Source organism: Cherax quadricarinatus, chromosome 37 (assembly GCF_038502225.1).
Source record: "Cherax quadricarinatus isolate ZL_2023a chromosome 37, ASM3850222v1, whole genome shotgun sequence".
Lineage (NCBI taxonomy): Eukaryota > Metazoa > Arthropoda > Malacostraca > Decapoda > Parastacidae > Cherax > Cherax quadricarinatus.
This window is the reverse complement of record NC_091328.1, coordinates 29,346,427-29,362,228: the sequence shown is the minus strand read 5'-3', so window position 1 is coordinate 29,362,228 and position 15,802 is coordinate 29,346,427. Positions and strand designations below refer to the sequence as shown.

The following is a 15,802-nucleotide window of genomic DNA, read 5'->3' as shown; positions in this document are numbered from 1 at the left end:
TCAACCTTTTATCCACCAATACATAATCTAACAAACTACTTTCATTAGGTGCTACATCATTCCCTGTATATTTATCTATCCTCTTTTTCATAAAATATGTATTACTTATTACCAAACCTCTTTCTACACATAGCTCAATTAAAGGCTCCCCCACAAGTACTCTCACACTTGGTTCAAAACTCCCCACGCCATTACTCAACATTTCCCCAAATCTCTCTCTCTCTCCTCTACACTTCTCTCTTCCCCAGGTGCATAAACGCTTACTATAACCCACTTCTCATATCCAGCCTTTATTTTACTCCACATAATCCTTGAATTAATACATTTATAGTCCCTCTTTTCCTGCCATAGCTTATCCTTCAACATTATCGCTACTCCTTTAGCTCTAACTCTATTAGAAACCCCTGACCTAATCCCATTTATTCCTCTCCACTGAAACTCACCCACCCCCTTCAGCTTTGTTTCACTTAAAGCCAGGAAATCCAGTTTCTTCTCATTCATAACATCCACAATCATCTCTTTCTTATCGTTTGCACAACATCCACGCACATTCAGACTTCTCACTTTGACAATTTTCTTCTTATTCTTTTTAGTAATTTTTACAGGAAAAGGGGTTACTAGCCCATTGTTCCCGGCATTTTAGTTGACTTTTACAACACGCATGGCTTACGGAGGAAAGATTCTTATTCCACTTCCCCATGGATATAAAAGGAAAAGTAATTAAAACAAGAACTAAAATAAAATCAAAGAAAACTCAGATGAGTGTGTATAAATAAGCGTGTACATGTATGTTTAGTGTGACCTAATTAGAAGTAGCAAGACGTACCTGTAATCTTGCATATTTATGAGACAGACAAAAGACACCAGCAATCCTACCATCATGTAAAACAATTACAGGCTTTCGTTTTACACTCGCTTGGCAGAACGGTAGTACCTCCCTGGGTGGTTGCTATCTACCAACCTACTACCTATATACATATATATATGCAAAACAACCACTGTGAAAGAGTAGTGAAATTCCAAGCGCTTTCGTTACTACTCACATTGTCAAGGAACTATGAAAGTAATACATCAAAGGAAGGCAATTAAAGGGCTTAAACCACACCTCACAGTCAACTCCCACAACAAAGAAACACCTGACGCGGGACAATACTGGACTCATAAAAAAAGAGGAACACTGCAGTAGGTCCGCTGGTCCAACTAGACATCCCACTAACAAAATATTCTACCCAAGAAATAAGGTTTATTATTTGTCCAATGTATTATTAAACTCTAACCAAATTTTATTAATTATAAATGAGTCTAATTTATGTAAACCTAAGGAAATATTCATATTATTTTCAAAACTGCTTTTTATGAAACAAGATTCAATTATATTTCTGTCAACCATGGACTTGCTTGATACAACGTTCCTTGACAATGTGAGTAGTCACGAAAGAACTTGGAATTTCACTACTCTTTCACAGTGGTTATTTTGCATATTTTAAAATCACCTGTTTACTGTGATCTTATTGCATATATATATATATATATATATATATATATATATATATATATATATATATATATATATATATATATATATATATATATATATATATATATATTATAGGAATGCAATTAGAAGCCTGAGTAATGTTTAACCCACTATGATAGCAACTTGAAATGTGAACAGACTGATGGTATACCGGCCAGGCTTAGGCTTAGTTACAAGTATACCTGGTAGTTTGGGATACAACTAGATGTCGATCAAACCAAATGCAAAGCATCTGACCAGTCTTATCGTCACTATCCTAAACACTGTGTTAATTGTCCACTTAATGAGGAATATCGAGATACATAGTACAATAACCTATTTGACATGTCAAGATATCTTATTAATGAAAATAAGATACCAGATACATTAGCAAATTTGCTTGTAACAGATAATTAAACTTCAGATATAAATCCAGATATACTCCTGTTAACCCTCTGGGGGCCTAGTTCCTAGGCCTTTTGTGTATCAATACGGTCATGCGCTATTATCCACAGGAGGTGCACAATAAACTAGCCACTTCAGTGGCAAAATCTGAAAATCTCTCTTTCTAGAACATTCTCTGACGTATTGGGTGACAGAACACATGTGATTTATATAATAACGTAAGTTACATGATGCCGGAGTGAGTGGGTGTATTAACTACTTAGGACAAATTATTCCATACTGCCCTAGATCAGTTGACGTTAATTAGATGTGGTTTTGGGCTGACTGCTGCTATTCCTTATTAATCTGTATCTACCTGCATGTAAACAGGTCCGTAGATGTTAGATGTCTTACCATGACGTATCATCTCTTAGACTTCGAGCCCAGGTCCTTTCACTTGTGAAAGGACCTGGGACCCCCACCGGCAACAAATAGTAACAAATGGTAGACTACAAATCATTGTGATGAGCAGAAGTGGTAGTGATGGAAGCTAGCAGTAGAGGAATTAGTGAATGTTGCAGCTGCAGCGGAGAACATATGTCGCTGTTGTTAGTGTCCTTTGCATCGTTGGGATACTTTTTTCTTCATTTTTTACACAAATAACTGAGAAGATATCGAGCGATGAAAGTAGTGTGTTTTTTGGGTATGGTGTTCGATGTATTTGTTGTTATGATGATGGGAATGTGGGGTTGGAAAATGGTAGTGATTGAAGCTATGAAGGTGGTACTGGGGGATGTAATTTGTGATGGCTAGGGAGATGTTTTTGAAGGTAGTTGTTTTAATTGTAGTGGGGATAGGAGGGGAAGTTCAGGTGAGTGCATTGAAAAATAATGTAGTTCCAGCGAAGTGACTGAATTGCGTAGATGAGTGGATAGTGGATATAGCTGGGGTGCTGGTACGTATATCTGGAGAGGTGGTGGCAGGGAGCTGTTATTTTAAATGTAGTTGTTCTTGGTGTATTTGTGATTGTAGTGACAGTGAAGATTGTGAAATCAGTGGTGATAGTGGTATTTACGTTTATTATTGCATTGATAGTTAGCTTGATAGTAACAGTGATAGTAGAAGAGATGAAATGATAACAATAAGCATGGTTATAGCAGTAATTGCTCTAAGTAATGATAGTGATAATGAAGTAGTGTTAATAACACAAGTAGTAAAGAAAGAAGAGAAAATATTGATAACAGTAGTAGTGAATAGCAATAGTAGCATAAGTAATAATAGAAGTGGTAATATCATTAATAATAGGAGTAGCAGTATTGGGATGGCAGCAATAATAATAGTGGTACTGTTAGTAATTATGGAAGTAACAGTAGAGTAGAATTGGTAGTAATAATAGAAGTGGTAGGTTCAGTAATAATAGTAACAGTTGTAGTGGTAGTAATAATAGCAGTAGTACTATCAGTAATAATAATAGCAAAAGGGTAACCGTGGTAATAATAATAGTGGTGATAGTATTAGTAGCTCTGGAAGAAGCAGCGACAGACTAGCAGTGGTGATTGAATCATTATTATTGCTAACAATAGCATTAGTAAAAGTAATAAATAAATAGTAGTGGTGGTAACAAAAACAGTTGCAGTACGAGCAATAGTTGTGATAGTCACAATGTGTATAGTAGTGTTGTTAGTAGCAGAAGTGCTGGTGGTGGTATGAGAAGTGATGGTGGTAGTGAGAGACGTGTTAGTAGCGGTAGAGGTAGTGGTAATAGCGTTACTGGTAGTTGCAATAATGATGCTCAAACAATTGTTGCATTCGAGTTGCAAAATACACACAAAAATAGGCATGTTAGGAAGTATTTCTTCAGCCTTAGAGTTGTTAGGAGAGTTAAGTATTAGAGGCAGGATCTATACATAGCTTTAAGAAGAGGTACAGTAAAGCTCTAGGAACCGGGAGACGGTGAAGAGGCGGGGGGGCCTGAATCTGAGACTCGAACCTGCAACCACATATAGGTGAGTACATATACGTGAGTATAAACACACACAAGGACACAGATGTCACAGTCAAATCCTGCCCAAACTACCACTTCAAAATGTTTTCAGGTGTAACAGGTGTTGTTGTGGTGTGTGATCCCAGAGGCTCACACACCTTTGTTACGGCTTTGTTTTCACACAGACTTTGTTGATGCTGCCAGACAATAAGAAAACTTTACGAGTTTAACACATGTTCAGCCTTGAAAACGTGACGGTAATAGCAAATCTTCTCTGTATGTTCCTGATACCTATTGGTTGTAACTTGAACATATGTGAAAACCATGTTTGTGTGTGTGTGTGTGCGCGTGTGTAAGTGTACTCGCCTATTTGTACTCACCTATTTGTGGTTGCAGGGGTCGATTCATAACTCCTGGCCCCGCCTCTTCACTGATTGCTACTAGGTCCACTCTCTCCCTGACCTATGAGCTTTATCAAGCCTCGTCTTAAAACTATGTATGGTTCCTGCCTCCACTACGTTACTTTCTAGGCTGTTCCATTCCTCACAACTCTATGATTGAAGAAATACGTCCTAACATCCCTTTGGCTCATAGGAGTCTTCAACTTCCAATTGTGACCCCTGTGTGTGTGTGTGTGTGTGTGTGTGTGTGTGTGTGTGTGTGTGTGTGTGTGTGTGTGTGTGTTATGCAGAAAAGTGGGATTCCTGGGGGCTAGTGCCTTGTCTAAGGGCAAAGGTAAAAGTTACACACATCTCAAGCATAAACAGGCTACCCAGGGCTATCCCAGTCAAAACAGAAAGCGCTAAACCAGTATGTGTTACTTCAATGGGTTAGGCAAAAATCCCAGCTAGGAAAATATATCTATTTATTCAACGTAACGTTATATACACACTCTAGAAACACCTTAATCCTAAACGCCCAAATGAGGGTACACAAGAAACAGCTGGTTGGAGGTCCAGCCACCGTAACCACTAGGTCTAGTCAGTGCCAGGCCGTCACTACTCCACTACAAACCCCATTTCTTATTTCCTCACTCACCCCACAGCACCCTGACCATGTCAGAGCCTAGGTGGGCATACAGGTAAGCCATACAAGAGCCTATGGCCTGAGATAGCTAAACAAAAGGAGTACAAAACTACAAACTTAGCTTAAATACACAGCATCTTCAACGCCAGCCTCCACGCCATGCTGACCCCACGTGACTCCCCCAACCACGCTCACTCCGCGTACCCAAACACACTTGGAAAATAACTACCTAAAAGGATTTCTTTATAATTACAGTTAGAGCACTTTACAGTGCCACCAAATGCACATTATGAATTATAAAATTATTATTTACAATTATAACATTCATACTATTATGGCACACTTCTCCACTGTATATACATTACAATGTCATGCAGAACCCTGCATACACAGGCACTGCTTCATACAGTGTATGGTGTACACAGGCACTGCTTCATACAGTGTATGGTGTACTCAGGCACTGCTTCATACAGTGTATGGTGTACACAGGCACTGCTTCATACAGTGTATAGTGTACTCAGGCACTGCTTCATACAGTGTATGGTGTACACAGGCACTGCTTCATACAGTGTATGGTGTACTCAGGCACTGCTTCATACAGCGTATAGTGTACTCAGGCACTGCTTCATACAGTGTATAGTGTACTCAGACACTGCTTCATACAGTGTATGGTGTACTCAGGCACTGCTTCAGTGTATGGTTTACACAAGCACTGCTTCAGTGTATAGTGTACTCAGGCACTGCTTCAGTGTATAGTGTACTCAGACACTGCTTCAGTGTATGGTTTACACAAGCACTGCTTCAGTGTATAGTGTACTCAGGCACTGCTTCATACAGTGTATAGTGTACTCAGGCACTGCTTCAGTGTATAGTGTACTCAGACACTGCTTCAGTGTATGGTTTACACAGGCACTGCTTCAGTGTATAGTGTACTCAGGCACTGCTTCATACAGTGTATAGTGTACTCAGGCACTGATTCATACAGTGTATATTGTACTCAGGCACTGATTCATACAGTGTATAGTGTACTCGGGCACTGTTTTCCTGTGTCGCCAAGTCTTCATCAGTTTCATTTCCTTGTTTGTTACCCTGAGATTCAATAAATATTTTGCAATATTGGTTTGGGTGATCAGTGTTCTTAGTTACCACTTTCACACTTTCGTCCCAGTGACTCACATTTCAACATTTATGGAAGCGGAAGAACTTGACAAGTTACAAGACCAGTGAAGGTATCTTTTTCATGTCAGAACCTCTAACCTTAGCAACAATAAGACTGCTACAACTTCCTGGAATGATCTACGTTAAATGAAATGTGGAAATAAGGAAGCCAGGTATGATCTTTCAGAGCTCATGTGCGACTTTGTTTTTTTAAGTCTTGCCTGTGTGAAAGTGTTCTCACATGTTATTGGAATTAAAGCTTAGCCAACCAATAGGTTGTATGCAACAACAACAACAGCAGCAAAATATTTGATAGCCAAACAAGCAATAGCAAGACAAGCCACTTGCCACAACTAATAACAATCCACATCGTTAATTAATGATTTAAAATCTAGTCAGTGCCAACAACGATATGAGAAGAGAGGGCCAAGCAGGTGGAATCGAGATTTGGCAATTCCACATCCAGGGGAACCACAAATTGCCGGTGATGAGATGCAAGACGCTCCAGCAGTTAAGATCCTCTGTAGAGAAACAGTAGCCTTTAAGAAATTTATACTGCAGTGAGTATCAGTGCCTTGCCTAGTATATATTCATGTCTTTTAGTTATGTTTAGAAATATATCCATTGGGATTTTTCAAAATTTATTAAGGTTATCTCTGAAATTTTAAATTTTGTGATTGAGAACACTGATTGTTGGGAGTTAAAAGGGAAGAGAGAGTGTGAGGCGGACATCTTTCTTCATGGAGTGGCAGGAATGAGTCCTGTTCTTGTTGAGAGGATTATTGCCTTCTAGTTACGTATAGCTTATTTTTATGTGTATGTCTGTGTGTACAGATGTTTAGAGAACTCTTTAACATTAGAAGTGAGTTCGTGGGAGAATCTCACTGTGTAAGTGAGGGGATTCTTAGAGATCTCTTATTTTCCTTTTCAGTGTTCTTGGTTATAGACGGACTCAGTAGAGTCTGTGATTGAGATGAATGTTCTCATGGAAGTTCATGGGCGGTTGAAGTGATATATTTTACAAGGACACTCACACTTGCACAGTAATAAACAAACTGTTCTATTCTGCACTTGAGCGAGAATACAATACTTCGTTTTCTTACTAAAAGATTATATGTTGCTAGAAGGTTACAAATTGAAAGATTATATTTTAATTTCTGAATTTATTGATATATTATTCCAGGGAAGACGTTCTGTTAATTTCATATATTTTCAAATGCAAAGACTTATTAATGTTTAGCATTTAATGATGCTTAGACGGCTTGAATATTTTAAGAAAAATAATTATTGATTTTTTTTTTTTTTGCTAAAATTTCTAAATAGAAAAAGCAGTAGTGAATGGTATCTACTTGTTATAATAAGTTTATTCAGGTATACACATATATTTACACAGATTATCATACATAGCAGCATATGATAGATAAACTAGACTTATATCCATTGGGGACCTTTATAGTTGGCTTCAGCAACAATGTTTACACTCCATACTTCTCTTCAATAAGGAGAATATAAATATTATATCCAATGGTCTCATGCTAAGAAGAGAGTGTGGAAAGTTGTGATAACTTGTTATCCTGTCTTTCCTTCTCTTTCAAGATTGTTATATTTAGTTCTTTGTGAGTCTCCCCAGAGGTCAGTCTAGTTGAAAATCTCTGTCTGTACTTTCTCCAGCTGTTAATGAGTTTCTTAAGTGTGTATTCCATGCTGGTGTTACGTGTTCTATAATAGGACTGACATACATCAAAGCCAGTGTTATTAAGTTAACATGAAGGTAAGGGGGAATAAAATGCCATGTCTTAGAGTCTACATTGAGTCTACCTGGATGGTGTTCCAGGGGTCAGCGTCCCCGCGCCTCAGCCCTTGACCAAGGCTCCTTAGCTTATATTCTTAAATAACTTATATATATATTCCTAGACATGGTACTCTACCCTCCCCCGTCTCTCTCTACCTTCATGTTGACTTCACAACACACACATTATTATGAAGGATTTCATATTTAACGTTGTATGCGCCGCTGGCAACGTGTTTAGTGAAATATTTGCTACCCTGTCCTTAACATTATTTGTCTTCTGTAACTTTTTTCATTTCCAGGTTATATACTTTTAGTCTTTTTTCGTTCACTATAATTTATGTGTTTGCCTAATTATACTAATTTTTCTGGTTTTAGTCTCAGTTCTTGGCCTATTAACTTGCCACTTGTCGCCTCTAACTTCTTAAGTCTCTATCATACCTGTTATCAAAAAATATATAAAGTCTCCCACTACTACTTCATAGTCGAAGTTATTACACTTCCAGAAGCTGTTTTTATTTTTTTTTTTTTTGACATCTCTGATTCAGCTGTCTTTAATTAACAACTGATACTATCCTTCCTCTCAGCACCTTCCTCTCAGCACCTTCCTCTCAGCACCTTCCTCTCAGCACCCTCCTCCCAGCACCTTCCTCTCAGCACCTTCCTCTCAGCACCTTCCTCTCAGCACCCTCCTCTCGCCCTTTAATCTTCTGACCACTAATGTTGTCATGTTCAATTTCTTTAGTTAATTCCCACTTGCTCTGGGAACAAGTCTCCTGTATACCTTAGCATTATCTTCGTTCCGAGGGTAAACTTCCCCACGGATACCCTCAAACCAAAATTAAATAACCCGTTGCTAGAGTCCAAGAATGAGTTCACTAAAGTTTAAAACCCTCTGGTGCTTTCCTTTAAATATTAGAGAAATGTGCGTCTTACATCGATGAATACAAAGAGTGAAATCGAAGTGTGTTTGTTTATATTTGTCAGATGTGTGTGTGTGTGTAAAATAATGAGTTTTTATTTTCGTTAAGTCACGTAAAATATATTTGAATATTCTTCTGAAATACTTCGATATTTAACAGTTGATGGATCTACTGACAGACTAGTAACCAGTAAGTTTAGTCTGTGGGCAGACAATATGTCAAATTAAAAAACTAGAGTTAGAGTTTTTAACTAACTATAGTTAGAAACTAGAGTTAGTAAGATAACTGAAGAATATCTTTTCTTATCGATTTCCAATTATCCTCCTTGATATGTTTTCCAGAAAGGAAAGCTCATGTTGTTACTAGATTGTACAGTTTCAATATGTCTCGAATAACTTCATGCTAGAGTCAGCATATTCTTATAAACTTTGGTCTCGTCTTCCGTTAATCACCTCCAGAACACTTTATTGATTGATTTCAAATTTTTAAACCCCAGTGAACTATAGTGGAACATCAGTATACGACCAGCTCCCTACTCGAACTAAGCTCAGCACTCGACCAAACAAATACGACTTGCACATAAAAGAGAGGAGCTTACGATACACGAATAGCCCGCACATAAAAGAGAGAAGCTCACGACGACGTTTCGGTCCGACTTGGACCATTTACAAAGTCACAAATCAGGAGCTTACGACGGGTTATTTGTGTATCGTTCCAGTCACGGTATTGTGCCTTTTTTTATTATTATTAAATACGACTTGCCAGAACTTCGATGTAAATTATTTCGTGTTTCTACTCATTTTTGGTGTTTTGTATTATTTATATAAATAAGTCATCACGGGGCTAACGACGATTAGTGATAACAGCCAACCAAACAGATAATTGGTTGGGAAGAAATTGATACCCAGACGGAGAGACACTTGAACAACCTTCTGGAAAGAATTAAGGTCGCATACCGTGGTTCCCCTTTATATAGAAATGTTCATGGATCTAGTAGCATGTACAGTGCCGTCTGGCCCACTGAAATTTCCTTGTTATAAGTTTAGAAAACCTTATCTCATCAATTTCAACTTTTTGTGATGAATGGTTTGAAAAACCGACATGTTGAAGATTGAGACATTTATGCAACATATGGGAATCTTTATTCAGGAAAAGTTTCACCACGCACTTCATCAGTACAATACAAAGTAGAACGGCTTAAGGAGAGGAGGAGTTTGAGGTAATCAGTCCCTCAGCCTGGAGTCGATGTGTTCAGTCCATCAGTCTTGTAGAGATTGATGGACTGAACACATCGACTCCAGGCTGAGGGACTGATTACCTCAAACTCCTCCTCTCCTTACTTACGCCTTTCTACTTTGTATTGGACTGATGAAGCCACTGTGTGGCGAAACGTTTCCTGAATAAAGATTCCCATATGTTGCATAAGTGTCTCAACCATCAATTTCAAGTTTTTACTTGTGTATCATAATTAGAAGATAGCTAGTATACTTAGGGAAATATGTAGTTGCCATCTTATCTGTTCTAAATTTGAAATAATATACCATATATTTAATTCAGTAAACAGAGGTTGCCTCTTCTGAATGGTGTCAATTTTTAACAGCTGCATCCTGTGAAATGGATAAAAAAATGTGCTTAGGGTGGCTCTGGTGGCCTGGTGGTTAACGCTCTCGCTTCACACGGTGAGGGCCTGGGTTCGATTCCCAGCCAGAGTAGAAACATTGGACGTGTTTCTTTCCACCTGTTGTCTATGTTCCCCATCAGTAAAATGGGTACCTGGGTGTTAGTCGACTGGTGTGGGTCGCATCCTGGGACACTGACCTAAGGAGGCCTGGTCACAGACCGGGCCGCGGGGGCGTTGACCCCCGGAACTCTCTCCAGGTAAACTCCAGGTAAACTCCAGGTAAACTCTCCAGGCTCAGTAGGTGAAAATTTCTCAAAATTACTGACGTAATTTATTAACTTGTAACTGATGTATTGTGCACGGCAACTGATGTGTTGTGCACGGCAACTGATGTGTTGTGCACGGCAACTGATGTGTTCTGCACGGCAACTGATGTGTTCTGCACGGCAACTGATGTGTTCTGCACGGCAACTGATGTGTTCTGCACGGCAACTGTGTTCTGCACGGCAACTGATGTGTTCTGCACGGCAACTGTGTTCTGCACGGCAACTGATGTGTTCTGCACGGCAACTGATGTGTTCTGCACGGCAACTGATGTGTTCTGCACGGCAACTGTGTTCTGCACGGCAACTGATGTGTTCTGCACGGCAACTGATGTGTTCTGCACGGCAACTGATGTGTTCTGCACGGCAACTGTGTTCTGCACGGCAACTGATGTGTTCTGCACGGCAACTGATGTGTTCTGCACGGCAACTGATGTGTTCTGCACGGCAACTGATGTGTTCTGCACGGCAACTGATGTGTTCTGCACGGCAACTGTGTTCTGCACGGCAACTGATGTGTTCTACACGGCAACTGATGTGTTCTACACGGCAACTGATGTGTTCTGCACGGCAACTGATGTGTTCTGCACGGCAACTGATGTGTTCTGCACGGCAACTGATGTGTTCTGCACGGCAACTGATGTGTTCTGCACGGCAACTGATGTGTTCTGCACGGCAACTGATGTATTGTGCACGGCAACTGATGTGTTCTGCACGGCAACTGATGTGTTCTGCACGGCAACTGATGTGTTCTGCACGGCAACTGATGTGTTCTGCACGGCAACTGATGTGTTCTGCACGGCAACTGATGTGTTCTGCACGGCAACTGATGTGTTCTGCACGGCAACTGATGTGTTCTGCACGGCAACTGATGTGTTCTGCACGGCAACTGATGTATTGTGCACGGCAACTTATGTGTTCTGCACGGCAACTTATGTGTTCTGCACGGCAACTTGTGTGTTCTGCACGGCAACTTGTGTGTTCTGCACGGCAACTTGTGTGTTCTGCACGGCAACTTGTGTGTTCTGCACGGCAACTTGTGTGTTCTGCACGGCAACTTGTGTGTTCTGCACGGCAACTTGTGTGTTCTGCACGGCAACTTGTGTGTTCTGCACGGCAACTTATGTGTTCTGCACGGCAACTTATGTGTTCTGCACGGCAACTTATGTGTTCTGCACGGCAACTTATGTGTTCTGCACGGCAACTTATGTGTTCTGCACGGCAACTGATGTGTTCTGCACGGCAACTGATGTGTTCTGCACGGCAACTGATGTGTTCTGCACGGCAACTGATGTGTTCTGCACGGCAACTGATGTGTTCTGCACGGCAACTGATGTGTTCTGCACGGCAACTGATGTGTTCTGCACGGCAACTGATGTGTTCTGCACGGCAACTGATGTGTTCTGCACGGCAACTGATGTGTTCTGCACGGCAACTGATGTGTTCTACACGGCAACTGATGTGTTCTACACGGCAACTGATGTGTTCTACACGGCAACTGTGTTCTACACGGCAACTGATGTGTTCTACACGGCAACTGATGTATTCTGTACGGCAACTGATGTATTCTGCACGGTAACTGATGTGTTCTACACGGCAACTGATGTGTTCTACACGGCAACTGATGTGTTTTACACGGCAACTGATGTGTTCTGCACGGCAACCGATGTGTTCTGTACGGCAACCGATGTATTCTGAACGGTAACCGATGTATTCTGAACGGTAACCGATGTATTCTGAACGGTAACCGATGTATTCTGCACGGTAACTGATATATTCTGCACGGTAACTGATTTATTCTGGACGGTAACTGATATATTCTGGACGGTAACTGATATATTCTGGACGGTAACTGATATATTCTGCAGGGTAACTGATATATTCTGCAGGGTAACTGATATATTCTGCAGGGTAACTGATATATTCTGCAGGGTAACTGATATATTCTGCAGGGTAACTGATATATTCTGCACGGTAACTGATATATTCTGGACGGTAACTGATATATTCTGGACGGTAACTGATATATTCTGCACGGTAACTGATATATTCTGGACGGTAACTGATATATTCTGGACGGTAACTGATATATTCTGGACGGTAACTGATATATTCTGCACGGTAACTGGAGAATGCAAAATATGCTTCGTCTTGACTCTCGGTTGTATCATTTTAAATCTTTCAATTTAATTAAAGAAATAACTTCCATGAAATAACTGGAGGAATGTCATATCTGAACAGCTTTACACTATAACTAGGTACGTAAGTTTATTCAGGTATACACAAATACATAGGTATTATTCAGGTATACACAGTTGCATAGATTATCATACATAGCAGCGTATGTGTAGACAACCTGGGATAACCCCTTTAACGTCTAGTGAATCTTAATTAAAGAAAAGCTTTGGTAGATTTTGGAGTGTATAAGTCCCAGTTTTCTATTTTTCAGAAAGATACAGGGAGAAGAGAAATGCCGGATTTAATAGGATATAATTTGTTTACGCATCATTCAATTAGAATCGAAACATCAACAATGAACGGCTTATTTCAGTAATTAGGTATCCCTGAAGCCTGTAAGTCACTGTTTGAATTGCTTCTTTTTCTTATTTTTTTCTTCTTTTTTTCCAAACATTCGGCTTTCATTTTATTCACATCCTGAGAATACTTCATCCTATCGGGCTGAAATATTAATCACTGGTGTACAACACCGAGGGCAACATTCTTAACGTGATTCACGAAATTCGTCTTGTGTAATAGATTATGACGGAGAAACTTAGCTTTTGCACCCATTGTAACAAACATGTTAAGTTGGATAGCAGAACACAGCAAGAATCTCTACGTTATATTTATATGGAGTATAGTAGCTTCACACTGTGGGTGTGAAGGTAACAATTATTAACATTCGAATAGCAGCACATTCTAGGTGTTCCAACTATGTAATTACCAAACTGTCTAGCTGGATAGCAGCACACTCTGGGAGTTCCTACTATGAAATTACCAAATATAGTTGGATAGCACCACATTCTAGGCGTTCCTACTATGTAATTACCAAATATAGTTAGACAACACCATATGCTAGGTGTTCCTATGTAATTACCAAATGTAGTTGGATAGCAGCACACTGTGTGCATTCACTCCATGTAACTATCATACAAAGTAGGATAATATCACACTGCTGATATACGCAATTTTTGTTTAAAAAAATGGGTACTTACCTGAGAGTTGCAACAACAGCAGCACCAGCAGCAAACCAAACAGTGCTGTGATCCGTGCAGGACCTGCCATACTGGAGCACAACATGGGTTATACCCACTGGTCCTCTGGAGTTCTAACTTCTCTCCGGCTGACTTCTCTTTGAAATGTGTGGGTGTTTCCTCTCTGGGATACTACACTTTTTTCTGTTCATCATTGAACAGTTACGCACTTTAAGACATTTTCCCTCATCGTGTTATTCAACTTCATTGTTTTTTCAGTTACTTTAGTATTTTGATAAAAGTCGTCACATATTTTCATTCTCTCTGTCTCATTACCTACATTGTCTAGAGGCTAATAATTATAATACTGACAGAGGTATTGTTCTCCTGCAACACACTCGGAGATTTCACAGTTTTAATTAGTTTTCTTCACTGTTTCTCATTTAATCTAGTGTGCTAGAGAAAAATAAACAACGTTATTTCAAGTTATTATTTTATGTATGTCGGTATATTTCAAATAATATCTTTTATTTCTTAGTTCTGAAGTTATATTGTAATACGATTTTTCATGTGAAATTTAATTTTATACAATAAATTACATATATAGAAGTTGATATTCTTTCTTTTCTGAGTTTTCCACTGATCAATAATTATTTAATAAACAAGTGATTCTCTCGTCTTCAAATTTTTTTCACTGATTTACTATAATTATAAAGTTACGTATATCATTCCACTACTGCATTTACAGCATGATAAGAAACACTAAATTAACCAATTTCTTGTATATGATATATTTTTCGAGTGAGCATCAAATACAGTTGCACATGCACAAGGAACTACCAGTGAATGTTATTCTCAAATATATTATATCAGGTGGTTGTGAAATTGTTCGTTGTCAACACTCAGTGGGATTTCTTATCAGATTTTTCTCGGATTTTTGTCACATTAAGTGGTTAAGCTTCACACCAAAAGATAACAATGGCTCGAGATACGAGGGTTTTTCAACATGCTAAGTTTCTCTTTACTCGTAATTTCCGTTGAATAAACTTAGGGTGATCTGTTACATACTTTTACTTTGTTATATAGTCAAGATTCATTGCAGTTTCCTTATAAATTCGGTTACACTGTTCATGTCAAACTAATTTTTCTTCAAGCAGGAAACTAGGAATGACAGTTGCATAATATTCTTTTCATTGACACACTTGTTTTCATTCTATGATAGTTCTCTATTTACATAAATATCACGTAATAAATTATTTTCACACTTGACTGGCTTATTAAGGTCAAGGCCAAGGGACTGCTCGTGAGGTAATAATTAAGACTGCATTTCCGCTGGTATATCAGAGAATACAGAAAACTTTCAGTGAGTATATTGTAAGAGCAGTTTCCATCTGTTCCATTCTTAATATTTTGGGAGTCCTGTGTCATACTTCAAGTGACACAGGACACCAGTGGATACCATCACTCTCTCTGTACCTGGAACAACAGAAAGTATTTATTAGTTACGATCTGGTGTGTTATCTAAGACCATAAGACATTCATATATGGGAAATATGCGTTAAATAAGACGGAAACGCAAGAAAGGCGTGTTACTTAAGCCATGAAAAGCAAGAAGGCAAGGAAGGCATATTACCAAAGATAATGGAAGGGGAGATAGATAAAAAACTTAACGCAAGGAAAAGCAAGAAATACATGGAAAGGGAAAGAAGATATCTTTCCTTCGCTATAGCAAGACAGGAAAGACATGTTATCTCAACCTTGGTAGTTACAGTACTAAAGTCTCTCATAGTGATAACTGCATAATGTGGATGATTGTGTCACGCTTAGTAATAACTACATAATATGGGGGATAGTTTGGGATAAATATGCCTAGATAATAATAAA

General features: G+C 39.1%; 1 protein-coding gene across 1 annotated transcript in view; it reads right to left on the bottom strand.

Moving 5' to 3' along the window:
• Window positions 1–15,802, bottom strand: part of LOC128704253 (uncharacterized) — a 475,059-nt gene that overhangs the window by 142,421 nt on the left and 316,836 nt on the right. Inside the window, exon 3 of the mRNA XM_070091732.1 lies at window positions 13,940–15,394. Coding sequence (XP_069947833.1) covers window positions 13,940–14,024 — 85 coding nt within the window. The 5' untranslated portion in view covers window positions 14,025–15,394. The remainder of the gene's footprint in view (window positions 1–13,939; window positions 15,395–15,802) is intronic.